The 15,335-nt window shown below is 36.1% G+C and overlaps 1 protein-coding gene across 3 annotated transcripts in view; it reads right to left on the bottom strand.

Moving 5' to 3' along the window:
• The window catches only part of LOC136038660 (uncharacterized), a 45,140-nt gene that overhangs the window by 20,972 nt on the left and 8,833 nt on the right, over positions 1 to 15,335 (bottom strand). For all 3 annotated transcript variants that reach the window (XM_065721925.1, XM_065721926.1, XM_065721928.1), the window contains 3 exons: positions 14,005 to 14,155; positions 8,864 to 8,938; positions 5,725 to 6,008 (listed from right to left, as the gene is read on the bottom strand). In XM_065721925.1, coding sequence (XP_065577997.1) covers positions 5,725 to 6,008; positions 8,864 to 8,938; positions 14,005 to 14,096 — 451 coding nt within the window. In that variant the 5' untranslated portion in view covers positions 14,097 to 14,155. The remainder of the gene's footprint in view (positions 1 to 5,724; positions 6,009 to 8,863; positions 8,939 to 14,004; positions 14,156 to 15,335) is intronic.

The raw sequence follows: 15,335 nt of genomic DNA, 5'->3' as shown, positions 1-15,335 counted from the left end.
TGAGTTAGAAAATATAGCTTTAGACGTTAATGAATTTAGATGGTAAAATTGCTCAAGATAGTGTTGAAAAATGCCCTGAGCCAGTAAAAAAAAGTCAGCATGTCACATTTAATTTTCCAATACGAAAAGAAATCAAGAGTTTTCGTGTGTCGGAATAGAATTGCCACAGTAAGTAGTCGTTTGAGGATATGGAAAATTTTGTGTCTGCTATAAATAGTACTGTAGATGTATTAGGTATTTGCGAAACGTTTTTCTCCATGGACAGCTGTCTCTCGTCTTACATTTTTCCAGGATACCAAATGATTTCGAAGGTGAGAAATCGGATGAGACAAGGAGGTTTGTCTTTTTTGCTGAAAAATGGAATAAAATTTGAAGAGAGGGATGATTTATGCCTTTGGATTGAAGGTAAGGCTGAAATTTTTTCAGAGGACATTGTAATTCATGAGGATAAAAAGATAGTAATTTGTTTGGTTTATAGACCACCTAGTACCCCCTCGGTTGAGTTCCTTGATTTATTTGATGATTATTTATTTAAAGTTCTGTCTGAAAAAAAAATGAATGTATAATCATGGGCGATTTTAATCCATCCGGAATCTGATCATCTTCCTGTTACATGTACTATAAAGCGACGGAGCCTAAATTATGAAAAGACTAGGTGTAAACTTATAAGAGATTTTCGGCTGGAAAATTTACGAAAGTTCCGCGAACAAATAAGCGTACTGCCGTGGGAGAAAGTGTATGAAGAATCAGATCCCTCGTGTGCCCTCGAAATTTTCTTGGAATAATTACTCCAATATTTGAGTCTGCTTGCCCCTGAAGCCTGCTGGAATAAAAGAACGACACATACCCCGAAAACCCTTGATTGATGATGAAGTTTTTCAAGCTATAGATGCCCGGAACGCTTGCTTCTTCAAAATTTTAAATGACTCATCTGAAGAGAGTAAAAATGAAAATATTCATCACCGAAATTAAGTGAATAAGTTAAGACGTTCTAAAAAAAAAGAAAGAAATATTACATTGAAAAATCTAACAAACAAAAAGAGGATATGCGGGGCACTTGGCAGACCATTAACGGCGTAATTAAAGGCACAAGTAAACATGATGGCCTCATAAATCGTATCACTATCAAGGGTGTTACAGTCACTAATAAGCAGCAGATTGCTGACGAATTTGGTAAATTTTTCTCTGGTATTGGAAGTAAAATCAAGGAAAACATTTCCTACAGAGACCCAGCGAAATGTGACATGCTCTTCGAAGATATTCTAGAACATCATAACTTTCAATTTGAAAAAGCGTCAATTGAAGAGTTAGCAAAAATTGCGAAAAATCTGAAGTCAAATGCTGCTGATATTGACGGTTTGAATCTGAAAGCATTCAAAGTAGTTTCAGCGTATCTACTACCATGTCTTCTTTAACCTGTTAACATGTCACTTGAAGTCGGCCAATTCCCTGACACACTTAAACAAGCAAAGGTCCTACCGCTGTTCAAATCAGGCAATAAGCAAGATATGACGAACTGGCGACCTATAAGCTTGTTACCACTATTCTCGAAGATATACGAGAAAATAGTCCATCGAAGGCTGTATGAACATTTTGACCAGCTTGAAATATTAAGTGAGTCACAGTTCGGTTTCAAAACTAGACATTCAACTGTTCATGCGCCATTTCACCTAATGGAGTGCGTTGATAGAGTTGTAAAAAGGAATCTTATCCCTATTACTGTGTTCATAGATTCTAGAAAAGCATTTGATACCGTTGATTTTAATCTTTTAGTAACGTATGAAAACAAAGAAAGGGAATAAAAAATGATAAGAGAAAAAACAAATAGGTGAAAAAACGGGGATTTTATCAGCCAGTAGCTAAATATGAAAAACAAGCAATTTTTTATTCCCTTTCTTTGTTTTCATACGTCATGCATAGCCAGTATGGTCTCAGAAAGTATTTATCTTTTAGTAAGTATGTTAACTTGTTTAGGAGTCTGCGAAAAGAATTTGGAATGGTTTAGGTCTTACCTGCATGGTAGGTCAATCAAATTATGATAGATGATGTGGTAGTGAAAGCCTTCAATGTGAATTGTGGAGTGCCCCAAGGTTCTGTATTGGGACCTTTACCGTTTTTATATATGTGGATACAATGCATTTTTACCTTCCTGATGCCGTAGTTACAACATTTGCACATGACACAGCGCTTACAGTGATTGCCAAATCTGTTGAGGTTCTTATAGGGAAAACTAATATAACTCTGGAGAATTTATCTCAGTTCACAAAGCATAGTTTTCTTGCAGTGAATATTGACAAGACTAATCATATAATGTTTAGTCGCATTGGTAAAGTTTTAAATAATTGTCATGGTATTCTTTTACAAGGTGTTTTCATTAGTCAAGATTTTCAATGTAAATATCTAGGATTTTATTTTGATGTAAATTTTAATTGGATTCACCATTGCAAAGTTATATCCTCAAAATCGGCTAGCGGAGTTGGTATTTTAAGAAGATTTCACAATTTTTTTCCTCTGCATGTTCTGAAAGCAATTTATTATTCAACTGTTCATCCTTATTTAGTGTATGGTTGTTCATTGTATGCAAGCAATTTCTCTAGTCATGTGAAAAGGGCCCAGATTATGCAGAATAAGGCAATTAGAAGTTTGGGTAAGTATCTTGCGCGTGTTACTACTAAAGATTTATGTTACTACTTTTAAAGATTTAAATATTTTGAATATTGATCGTATTAAGTCTCAGCAGATTTGAATTTTTGTATGCCAGGTTTTAAATGGATTGTCTCCTCAGTATTTAAAAGTTTTTATCGATGAAATTTAAATTATGACGATTATTCTACAAGGAACTTAGAACAGTTGACTATGTAGGTGATGATATTTGGAACCCAATCCCAGAGAGTGTTAGGTGGTCTGAAAACCTTACATTGTTTAAAGGAAGAGTAAAAAAGTACTTTTTGAATAATTTGTAAATTATGATGGTTAAAATTTATCCTTTTTTTTTTAAGATGAGAGATGGCTGTTTAGAGACTGCATAGTTTTTCGTATGTTTTTTGCGTATTTCTTTGAACTTGAATGAATAAGTTATCGTTATATGTTGTTGAGCAGCATAATGTTGATCGCAGAACAATTTTAGTAATTTTTGGTCGAAAGAAACGCAAACCTACCTACCTACCAGTATTATACACATAAAAGAAAAACAATAAATTTGGAAAAGATCCTTAGAGAGGCGAGAGAATGTCATCAAAAGTTTTAGGAGGGAAACCGAAGGGTAAGCTGGTTTCAGGATATTTAGGACATGGGCATCCCACTTCAAGTCATCAGTAATTGTCATCTCAAGTAGTTTAACGCATGTAACAGAGGTTTCGGGATGAATGGGGGTTGTGAAAGAAGGGAAAAAATTTTGCCAACACTGGGGCCAGTTTCCACTCTTATAAGTTATCCAAACTATTTGAACCAAACAATGAAGTAACTTAGCGGCTTCTAATGTTTGGCCCTGAAAGCTGGGCGATGAAAAAACAGCTAGAGAAAAGAATCGGAAGTTTTGAAAATAATTGTCTTTGACGTAATCATAGAATCAACTGGATGGAAAAAATTACCAACTCATTCATTAGAGAGAAGACTAAACAGCCACTCGTTATTGATAAAAACATAAGCAGTCGGTAGAGATATTGTGGACGCAATTGTTATAATGGGCAGGAGTCGCCTACCCCATGATATTTTGTGTTGGACTCCTCCAGGAGTTTGACGGCGCAGACGACAGAAGAATGCACTTAGACGATGACTAAAAAAAGACGCAGTGCTCTCAAGGACATCCCTTGACGATCTTTGCCTGAAGACGCCATAGTAGAGAGGCATCGTTGCCCCCTTATGCGCCGATCAGTGTGGAAAGTCCTACGCCTATGTAAGTAAGCAGTTACTATTGCCATTTTACCAGGAATGTGGTCTTAATCCGGGTGAAATTATTAGTTAAGTCGATCAGAGACAAGTCAATACTGACTGACCAAAAATTAATCACTTTTAGCTTATTAAAACTTTTTTTTTTGCAAAACTGGAATTTCAATCTATTTTAACATATTTCTGAGTGACAACTGTGATGGCTTTTCTTCCATTGGCTTTATTTACATGTAATCAATTAAGCCGTATTTTACATTTTTCTATGACTAGAAATAAAACTATTAATTCATTCGTTGGTTCTATGGCCATAGAACTAGAGTAGAAAATAATTTAATTTCAGAATGGAATATTGAAAACAATTCCTTAGCGGCAAAATAAACGGTATAATGCTATTGTTTAGTTATAATTGCTTAGTAGCATTATACAATCGAAAAACCGTCCTCCTGCAGGAGTAGTAGAATTTAGACAGAAAACAACAAGATTCAAAGGTTTGATTCTCTACAAGGGAAATCTACAAAGCTCCCCAGCGCGTTGGACCTTTGCGATGTAAAAATAGTTGCCTATTAAGGTCAACAGAAAAGAACTTGGGAGTACATTACCATTTGTAATCTCAGTGACCCCTAAGTAACTATACGAAATTCTCATAGGAGTGCCAATGAATACCTGCTCTATCACATGCCAAGTGGAGCAGTTGTTGCGTTACACTGTGAGTTGCTGGCAGTGACGACAGCTGACAGTAAATTTCAGTGTTAAAATCAGAAGAAAAAATGGCTAGATTAGAAATACATAAATAAAATATCTATACTAAAAAATATGCTCACATACATGTTCACGTTACTTCTGACAATCTATATATATAAAAATAAGTTGTCTGTGTGTCTGTCGAGTGACGTCAGGTTTGTGTGTCGACTCACGTCATGTTTGTCGACTGACGAAATTACAGACCGGGACATCGGGACACAAATGACGACCGGGACACCGGGACATAGGGAATATAAATGACGACCGGGACACTCAAAGAGAAAGCGACCGGGACACAAGGAATGTTCGATTAGCAATCACCATCAACAAAGCACCGGGACACAAATGACGACCAGGACACAGGGAATATAAATGACGACCAGGACACTCAAAGAGAAATTACAGACCGGGACACCGGAACACAAATGACGACCGGGACACCGGGAAACACGGAATATAAATGACAACCGCGACACACAAAGAGAAATTACAGACTGGGACACCGGGACACAAATGACGACCGGGACACAGGGAAACAACAACAACGGGGACGCCGGGGGGCACAGGGGGATATATAAATGACGACGGGGACATAGGGAATGTTCGATTAGCAATCACCATCAACAAAGCTCAAGGGCAATCATTAGAATAATGAGGTATAGATCTAAATACAGATTGTTTTTCCCATGGACAATTATATGTTGCATGTTCAAGAGTCGGTAAACCTGACAATCTATTTATATGCACAGACAATGGGACAGCCAAGAATGTTGTATATTCGTAAGTTTTACGGTGGGGTGGCGCGAAGCGCCACCCCAACAGCTAGTTACATATAAATATTCTGTATTCTTAATGAAATTTTCCTTTCAATACAACGACTTAAACATAATGAGGCGCTAATCATGTACAAATCCCATTAATAGGAAGACTGGATAGATCTAAATTAAGCACCTTTCATTATCGCAGGATTCTAACGGTCAAAGGTTAGTAGGATTAATTCATAATTAATGAGAAAGCATTTTAGTTAAAAAAAAGGAACTTGCAAGTTTTCATGGATGAAATATTTCACCATACTACATGAATAAAATCACTTACCTTTCTTCTTAATTTTTGAATAGGGGTGATTAGTCTTCTTGATTTTAGCGTACGGAGGGGTTGAAGAACCCTTTGTCTCAGCATTGCTATCTCTGGCCTGAGCCCTTTCAACAGCAGGAAGCTTAGCAGGATTATGTTCCGGATCTCCAGTGTTACCAAGTTGGGCATAGAGATCACTGTATGCGTCTTGCCCAGAATCACGTCGAATGGTGCGATTGAAATTCTCATCAGGACTTGTGACACTTGATGGTGGGATTTCTGGAAGCCTTCTATTGCTCGCTAGCCTAAAATTTTAGTTTGAACATAAACGTCTATGATCAAGTGACAGATTAATGAGCATACACGTTCGGGTAGTTCCTTTCCTTTATTGTATTCTACTTCTCTCCCAATTTATTTATTTATAACCCACAAAATGCAATGGAAAAACTGTGAAGTAAACAATAAAAAAGAAAAAAAAAACCATAAACACAAAATTCTATAATGCAATAAATTAAGGCAAACGCGACACCTTGCCTAACGCCTTTTTTAACAGGAATATACTCCCCTACAGTACCATTCTACTTCACCCTAACTGAAGAAGTAGAAAACCAATACTTAAGCACGGAAACAGGTTAACGCCAGACGCTGCTAGAGAAAACAGAGCATTTGAACAAATTACATTGTCAAAAGTACTAGATATATTAAAGGTCAAACAATACAGGGGATTTTTTTGAGCAACAACTTGCTTCATAAGCCGACACACAATATGATGAGCTCGACCGCAGCCATACCTTTTCTAAAACGAAGCTGGAAAGGCATAAAATCGCATTTGGAGTTAATGGCTGGTAGCAGCACATATTCAAATAGCTTACTAACAAAACAAGTTAGTAAGGTGGGTCCAAAACAACTGGGGTCCTAACCCCTCTTGACAATGACCCTCTTGACAATGACCTCTCTTGACAACCGCTAATCTGATTGCTAATAAGTTTACATGCGAGAGAAGTAAGGGAAGCGTTGAAGGCTGTCTATCTTGTCCCCGCAATTTAAGGGACAAGCACGGCGGGTACCCGGGCTATTGCAAACAACTCTCTCATCTCTCTTCTGCTTACTTCTCTCCTGCCACATTTATTGCCGCGTAATGGCCAATAAATATTCAAAACACTATAATCCCAAGCCAATTATTGTGAAATATTAAATTAATTCATTTAAAAAACTCATTGATTTAGTAATGTTCATAAAGTATCCGATTTTAGTTGTTCTCATCTTGAACTCTGAAACAAGACTGATCAATGCCTTTCAAAGTTTGTCTAAAAGCCCTTTGTATAGTTTTGTTTTAGTCTGCGGATCATGCTTCATGGCCGTTTCAATAATGAAACTGCACAAGGAGAGTAATACAAACTTTAAAGAGACAAAAAGGGTGCACGTGAAAAAAAAACTTAAAAAAATACAATAATTGCCGAAAATATATACTTTACAGAAAAACTTTTATCTCTACTAAAGTTTAACAGAATCAATTGACAAGCACTTTACAAAAAAAAACAAAAACAAAAAAAAAGTGCGGATTCTGATTAAATTTTTTGGATCCATGTAAAAATGACTATTATAGTCAAATATTACTCTTACGAATACAAAATAGGGCTGGAATTGTTGGGCAGTGTTATCATGAAAAACCAGGTTGCATTTGTTAAAATGTCAGCCATCTAGTGTTAGCCTGCACAGAGGTGTAGGAGAGGAAGTTTGAAATAACAAAAATGATTTTGTAGGTCACAATAATAAAATTCTACAAAATTTCCGTTAAGAATTTTCAATTTTGCCGTTTCAGACCACCCCTTCCCTTCAATAATGCAACTTAAGCCTCCCCCCATTGTTTATAAGGGAGTGGGGTTAAGGAAGCCTGGAGAACCCCTAATTTTTAAGAAAACTGAAAATTAGAAATTAAGACTGACTGAAGCTCAATTTTTATAGGCAATTTTTTTTCACCAATTAAAGTAAAAAGCAGCATAAACTTCGAATGAACATAAATTATCATATATATGAAGGGGCTGACAAGCTGTAGCTTCGACATGTTATTGATCTTGACCATGCATTCAATAACACGAAAGTTAGAATTCATTTAGCAAAAAGAAGCAGGGGGTTGAGGGGATAGTAACCTCCCTCTAATATATAGGATAACTTCAATTTACTTTAAATATTAACCTCGCCCTTTATTTTCATTTGAAAAGTTTTCTTTCTGTTAATGAAAAACAGCCCCTGGCAGGTTATACAAGATTTAAATAGACATAAGCATGCAAAGAAAAAGGGACCAAAACGAGAAAATTTTCCAGAAACACATACTTTGGAGAAGATATGTTATCTGAAAATAAACACTGACTGATTATTTTAAATCGATGCAAAATGATGTAATGACAATAAAAAACCATATTGGATTTATTAATTTTAAAAGAACAAACCTGACAATAATTTTGCAAGCAAGAGAACACAAAAGCAAATTCCGTAGAGAGATATTAAAGGACATAATAACGTGATTACATTTGTGGGATGTTTTTAAAAAAAGAAAAAAAAATCATATCTGTATAATTTATTATTTCCTCAGGTATGCAAAAGCGGGTTAGTTCGTGAAACGGATTTTATTTTCAAACAGAAGCCTACATTCACAACAGCGTCAGCCATTTAGTGTTTACATAGATTTCTAAAGTATAGGCTAGCAATGGCCGATAATAGTTTAAACTATAAAAATAAGTGATATCTTTTTATTCAGAAACTTAGCAAACAAAGATGTTTTTTTATGACTAAGTAATTATCATGAACCAAGAATTTCGTTAACAGGCCCAAACTTGGATCTGATTAAGTTACTACTCATTTCAAAGAGATGTATTAATTTTTGACAAATAATTAAGTTTTATAATCTTTCTTTACACTTTTGTTAATATTGTTATTATCCAAACATCCTGGGTCAAAATTTAACTTAACCCAAAATTAGTAACCTTTTTCAAACATTGTTCTCAAATTTTTCATACCAGCATATCTTTGCAAACTAAAGCCAGCACAACTTAAAAGCTTTTAATGTGAAACTTTCAATATGGACACCAAATACTTAATATAGACATAGTTTAGGTATTAAATTGGAACAAGATAAGTAGTCTATAAGAAAAAAACTCACTTTTTTGCTTGACAAGAGAGTTGGTCAGTACTATCAGAATTTCTATTTGCTTCATCATCTGGACAGACAATAGAGCTGAAAAAAGGTACAAATTAAAGAGCAATTTCTTCCTCCTACTATTTCAACAACAACTTAGCCATAAGTGTTTTTGATCTTTGATATTTGTAAGCACTTGGCTCCATCTTTCTTGCTACTTTCATCCCGACTAGCAGCTTATAATACTCACTGAGCATAATGAAGATCTTCTGGTGCATATAAAATACTCATTTGAAATAGAAAGCAGCTTTAAATTTTTAAGCATAGAAGGATAAAACCTCATCATCACTACCCTATTCCTACCATAGACCAACAAAACAAGTTCTTGAGGGATGGAAGATAAGGATGACCTTGGAGTTACAATGGAGAATAAGCTGCAGTATCAGCAACACACGGAGGTACAACTTGGAAAAGCTAAACGATCATTAGGTCTTATTAGAACAACTATTATCTTCAAAAAATTAATGATAACAAGAGCTAAGAGCTCATATGGCACTTGTGACGAGGTCGGAAGAGCCGAGAGCTCATATGGTACGAGGTCGGAAGAGCCAAGAGCTCATTTGGACGAGGTCGGAAGAGCCAAGAGCCAAGAGCTCATTTGGCACTTGTGAGAAGGTCAGAACCTAAAGTTAAACTTTATAGCACAAGATCCTTCTAAATATCAAATTTCATTAAGATCTGGTCACCCTTTCGTAAGTTACAAATACCTCAATTTTCAAAATTACCTCCCCCCTCCCAATTCCACCAAAGAGAGCAGATCCGGTCCAGTTATGTCAGTCACGTATCTTAGACAGGTTTCTATTCTTCCCATCCAGTTTCATCCTGATCTCACCGCTTTAAGTATTTTCTAAGATTTCCGGTCCCCCCAACTGCCCCCCCCCAATTACGTTTGATCCGGTTGAGATTTAAAATAAGATATCAGAGTTACGAGGTCCTTCTAAATATGAAGTTTCATGAAGATCCGATCACTCCTTCGTAAGTTAAAAATACGTTATTTTTCTTATTTTTCAGAATTACCCCCCCCCCGCAATTGAGCGGATCCGTTCCAATTATGTAAATTACGTATGCAAGACTTTTGCTTATTTTTCCAACCAAGTTTCATCCCAATCCTTCCAATCTAAGGGTTTCCCATCATTTTAGGTCTCCCCACCCCAAACTTCCCCCAATGTCACCAGATCCGGTCAGGATTTAAAATAAGAGCTTTGAGCCACGATATCCTTCTAAAAATCAAATTTCATGGAGATCCAATCACCCATTCGTAAGTTAAAAATACCTCATTTTTTCTAATTTTTCAGAATTAACCCCCCCCCCCAACTACCCAAAAGAGAGCGGATCCGTTCCGTTTATGTCAATCATCTATCTAGGACTTGTGTTTATTTTTCCCACCATGTTTCATCCCGATCCCTCCACTCTAAGTGTTTTCCAAGTTTTAGGTTTCCCCCTCCCAACTCCCCGCCCCCATCACCAGATCCGGTCGGGATTTAAAATAAGAGCTCTAAGACACGATATCCTTCTAAACATCAAATTTCATTGAGATCCGATCACCCGTTCGTAAGTTGAAAATACCTCATTTTTCTAATTTTTAAGACTTACTCCCCCCTCCCAACTACCCCAAAGAGAGCAAATAAGTTCCGATTATGTCAATCATGTATCTGGGACTTGCGCTTATTTTTCCCATCAAGTTTCATCCCGATCCCTCTACTCTAAGTGTTTTCCAAGATTTTAGGTTTCCCCCCTCCAACTCCCCCCAATGTCATCAGACCCAGTCGGGATTTAAAATAAGAGCTCTGAGACACAATATCATTCCAAACATCAAATTTCATTAAGATCCAATCACCCGCTCATAAGTTAAAAATACTTCATTTTTTCTATTTTTCCGAATTAACCGGCCCCTTCTCCCCCCCCCCCAGATGGTCAAATCTGGAAAACGACTATTTCTAATTTAATCTGGTCCGGTCCCTGATACGCTTGCCATATTTCATCGTCCTAGCTTACCTGGAAGTGCCCTAAAGTAGCAAAACCGGGACTTTAGGTTTTCCCCCTCCAACTCCCCCCAATGTCATCAGATCCGGTCGGGATTAAAAATAAGAGCTCTAAGACACAATATCATTCCAAACATCAAATTTCATTAAGATCCAAATACCCGCTGATAAGTTAAAAATACTTCATTTTTTCTATTTTTTGCGAATTAACCGGGCCCCCACTCCCCCCCAGATGGTCAAATCGGGAAAACGACTATTTCTAATTTAATCTGGTCCGGTCCCTGATACGCTTGCCAAATTTCATCGTCCTAGCTTACCTGGAAGTGCCTAAAGTAGCAAAACCGGGACCGACAGACAGACAGACCGACAGACCGACAGACAGACCGACAGAATTGGCGACTGCTATATGTCACTTGGTTAATACCAAGTGCCATAAAAACTAGACAAACCAATGAAGAGCCAACAAAATTCCAATACACCTAAGAACCCTCTACTACAAGGAAACGTTGAAAAGACTTGAAGTGCTGGTTAAAAAAAAAGAAGAAAAAGTTCATATTGCTGCTGTCTGCTCCTACCTGTAATAAGGTCCAGTGTATGTCATCTCAATATATTAGTGATTAATTTGCACGGTTGTGTAAAAAAAAGCCAACAAAACACCAAAATATATGAGCCCTCCACAAAAAGGAAAGCTTAAAAAGACTCGAAGTGCTGGTTAAAGAAAAAGAAAGAAAAACTTTATATTGCTGCTATCTGCTCCCACCTGTAATAAGGTCCAGTATGTGCCATTTCAATTTATTAGTGATTAATTTGCACGGTTGTGTAAAAAAAGAGCCAACAAAACACCAAAATCTATGAGCCATCCACAAAAAGGAAAGTTTAAAAAGACTCGAAGTGTTGGTTAAAAAAAGAAGAAAAAGTTCATATTGCTGCTGTCTGCTCCTACCTGTAATAAGGTCCAGCATATGTCATCTCAATATATTAGTGATTAATTTGCACGGTTGTGTAAAAAAAGAGCCAACAAAACACCAAAATCTATGAGCCATCCACAAAAAGGAAAGTTTAAAAAGACTCGAAGTGTTGGTTAAAAAAAGAAGAAAAAGTTCATATTGCTGCTGTCTGCTCCTACCTGTAATAAGGTCCAGTGTATGTCATCTCAATATATTAGTGATTAATTTGCACGGTTGTGTAAAAAAAGAGCCAACAAAACACCAAAATATATGGAGCCCTCCACAAAAAGGAAAGCTTAAAAAGACTCGAAGTGCTGGTTAAAGAAAAAGAAAGAAAAACTTTATATTGCTGCTGTCTGCTCCTACCTGTAATAAGGTCCAGTATGTGCCATTTCAATATATTAGTGATTAATTTGCACGGTTGTGTAAAAAAAGAGCCAACAAAACACCAAAATCTATGAGCCATCCACAAAAAGGAAAGTTTAAAAAAACTCGAAGTGTTGGTTAAAAAAAGAAGAAAAAGTTCATATTGCTGCTGTCTGCTCCTACCTGTAATAAGGTCCAGCATGTGCCATTTCAATATATTAGTGATTAATTTGCACGGTTGTGTAAAAAAAGAGCCAACAAAACACCAAAATCTATGAGCCATCCACAAAAAGGAAAGTTTAAAAAGACTCGAAGTGTTGGTTAAAAAAAGAAGAAAAAGTTCATATTGCTGCTGTCTGCTCCTACCTGTAATAAGGTCCAGTGTATGTCATCTCAATATATTAGTGATTAATTTGCACGGTTGTGTAAAAAAAGAGCCAACAAAACACCAAAATATATGGAGCCCTCCACAAAAAGGAAAGCTTAAAAAGACTCGAAGTGCTGGTTAAAGAAAAAGAAAGAAAAACTTTATATTGCTACTGTCTGCTCCTACCTGTAATAAGGTCCAGTATGTGCCATTTCAATATATTAGTGATTAATTTGCACGGTTGTGTAAAAAAAGAGCCAACAAAACACCAAAATCTATGAGCCATCCACAAAAAGGAAAGTTTAAAAAGACTCGAAGTGTTGGTTAAAAAAAGAAGAAAAAGTTCATATTGCTGCTGTCTGCTCCTACCTGTAATAAGGTCCAGCATATGTCATCTCAATATGTTAGTGATTAATTTGCACGGTTGTGTAAAAAAAGAGCCAGCAAAACACCAAAATCTATGAGCCATCCACAAAAAGGAAAGTTTAAAAAGACTCGAAGTGTTGGTTAAAAAAAGAAGAAAAAGTTCATATTGCTGCTGTCTGCTCCTACCTGTAATAAGGTCCAGCATATGTCATCTCAATATATTAGTGATTAATTTGCACGGTTGTGTAAAAAAAGAGCCAACAAAACACCAAAATCTATGAGCCATCCACAAAAAGGAAAGTTTAAAAAGACTCGAAGTGTTGGTTAAAAAAAAGAAAGAAAAACATTATATTGCTGCTGTCTGCTCCCACCTGTAATAAGGTCCAGTATGTGCCATCTCAATATATTAGTGATTAATTTGCATGGTTGTGCAAAAAAAAGAGCCAACAAAACGCCAACATCTAAAAACCCTCCACTGCAAGAAAAGCTTGAAAAGGGTCAAAGTGCTGATACCTAACAGTTGACAAAGGCTGATCACTTGTTCAATTGATCAATTAAAACCATTAATGTCTGTGACAGCTCTACTGGCTCATGATTCCTTATCTTTCAAAAGAGATTTGATGCATTTTAAAAGGTTTTTTGGAATGGCTTGAGCTACGTTTTTTTTGAAATGACTGAGGCATGTTTTTTAAATGTAAGCTAGTCTCTTTTTTTTCACTTTATTTGAATTGAGATTCAACCGACAATGCTCATAACCAAACTACAATTGCTTGAAAAAAATACAATACCCAAGAATTAAATTGTTACTGCTTGACAGTGTTCAAGGTTAATTCCTGAATTAACCAATTCAATTAAACTTTAATCACAAACTCTCTAAACAACTGACATGAAAGAGTCCCCTTCAAAGCGCAAAAAATACTTGGGTTTAACGTTTTTAAATCTTTAGAATAACTATTAAGTTAATTTGCATGGCCTCTTCACCATAGCCACTGAATATAACTTCTCAGTCATGACAGCAAAATTACAACTCAATTGCATAATAAGATAATAATAATAAAGAAAATGAAATGAACTAACCTTTTAGTTTTCTTAATGCATGTGCAAAGTCCAACAGTAAGGACGATGAGACTAGAACCAATTGCTATTGACAGTACATCAAGGTAGGTCATTGCATTCTCCAGTATTATACTGAACACAAGTTATGAACTACATAATGATTGAATATCACCTAGAATTAAAGCGCAATATTTCACTATGATGCTTGACATTAATCAATATATAAATTCAGCTACAAAAAATTTGCTATAGTTTAGAACTAATGATCAGTCAAACCACTAGCATAATTATGTCCTAACAACAAATCTGGCAAATAAATATTTTTTTGGACTGAAAATTAACTGGGACAGAATACCCTAATACCCCATAATTTAAAATCTGATAAGCCAGAGGCTAATACTGCAGCAATGTGCAAAACAGTCCTTAGTCTAAGTTTTATTTTAACAAGATGACATTGGGTTTAAAAATCAATAGGCAGATTCAGGACAGGGGAAGAGGCATCTCTTTTGCATGGATGTGGTTTTTGCTTATATTTATACAAAATTTTGAGCATGAAAAAAGGAGGGCTATTATAAGAATGCTTATTTTAATCTTTCTATTCTAAATTCTAATCTCCTGCCCTAAAATGAGTGCAGTTTCCACATATATCTACGCATATTTGTCTAGTCATAAAAGTAACCTACAAAAGTTTCTGTGTATGAGGCTCAATGATTCTATAAGCAATAATATCTTAAGAAAGTGAAGAGCATTTTTGTCTAATAACTTTAAGAACTGATGTAATAAAGTAAAACTCAATTTATATACTGTTTGACTGTTAGGTTACTTTTCTACATAGTCGCCATTAAACTCGTAATTACTTGTCATGAAGTTTTTTCTATATAAATTTGTGCCAAGCTGTTGAAACAGCCATTAACAGCCTCTTTAAGTTCATCACCACTTCCATTTTAGTTTTCAACCAAAAAATACTTGAACTTAGGGAATAAAAAAACGTCAATGGGGGTATGTTAGGACTCTAGGGTGGATGCTTAACGATTTCCCATTTAAATTGCTGAAGCAAGTCTCTCTTCAATGCAGCTGAGTGAAGACGCATGTTGTAAAGAAAGATGTCACTACTGGTCTGCAATCTACATCTTTTGCTTTGGATTGTGCAGGGAAGCTGGTGAAACATCTGATGGTAGGCGTCTGCATTCATGGTCGTACAGTCAGCATGCAGTCAATGAGCAAAACACCATAGCCAGAGGCACTCAAATCTGCTTCATTATTTCTTTTTGTCTTCGGGGGGAGGGGGAATATGAATGGTACCATTCCACTAACTGGTGCTTAGTTTCAGTAGTTATGCATGAAATTGAAGT

The sequence above is a fragment of the Artemia franciscana genome, chromosome 18, assembly GCF_032884065.1.
Source record: "Artemia franciscana chromosome 18, ASM3288406v1, whole genome shotgun sequence".
In the NCBI taxonomy this organism is placed as follows: domain Eukaryota; kingdom Metazoa; phylum Arthropoda; class Branchiopoda; order Anostraca; family Artemiidae; genus Artemia; species Artemia franciscana.
Note: the sequence above shows the minus strand (reverse complement) of the source record. Positions and strands in the feature narration are given on the sequence as shown.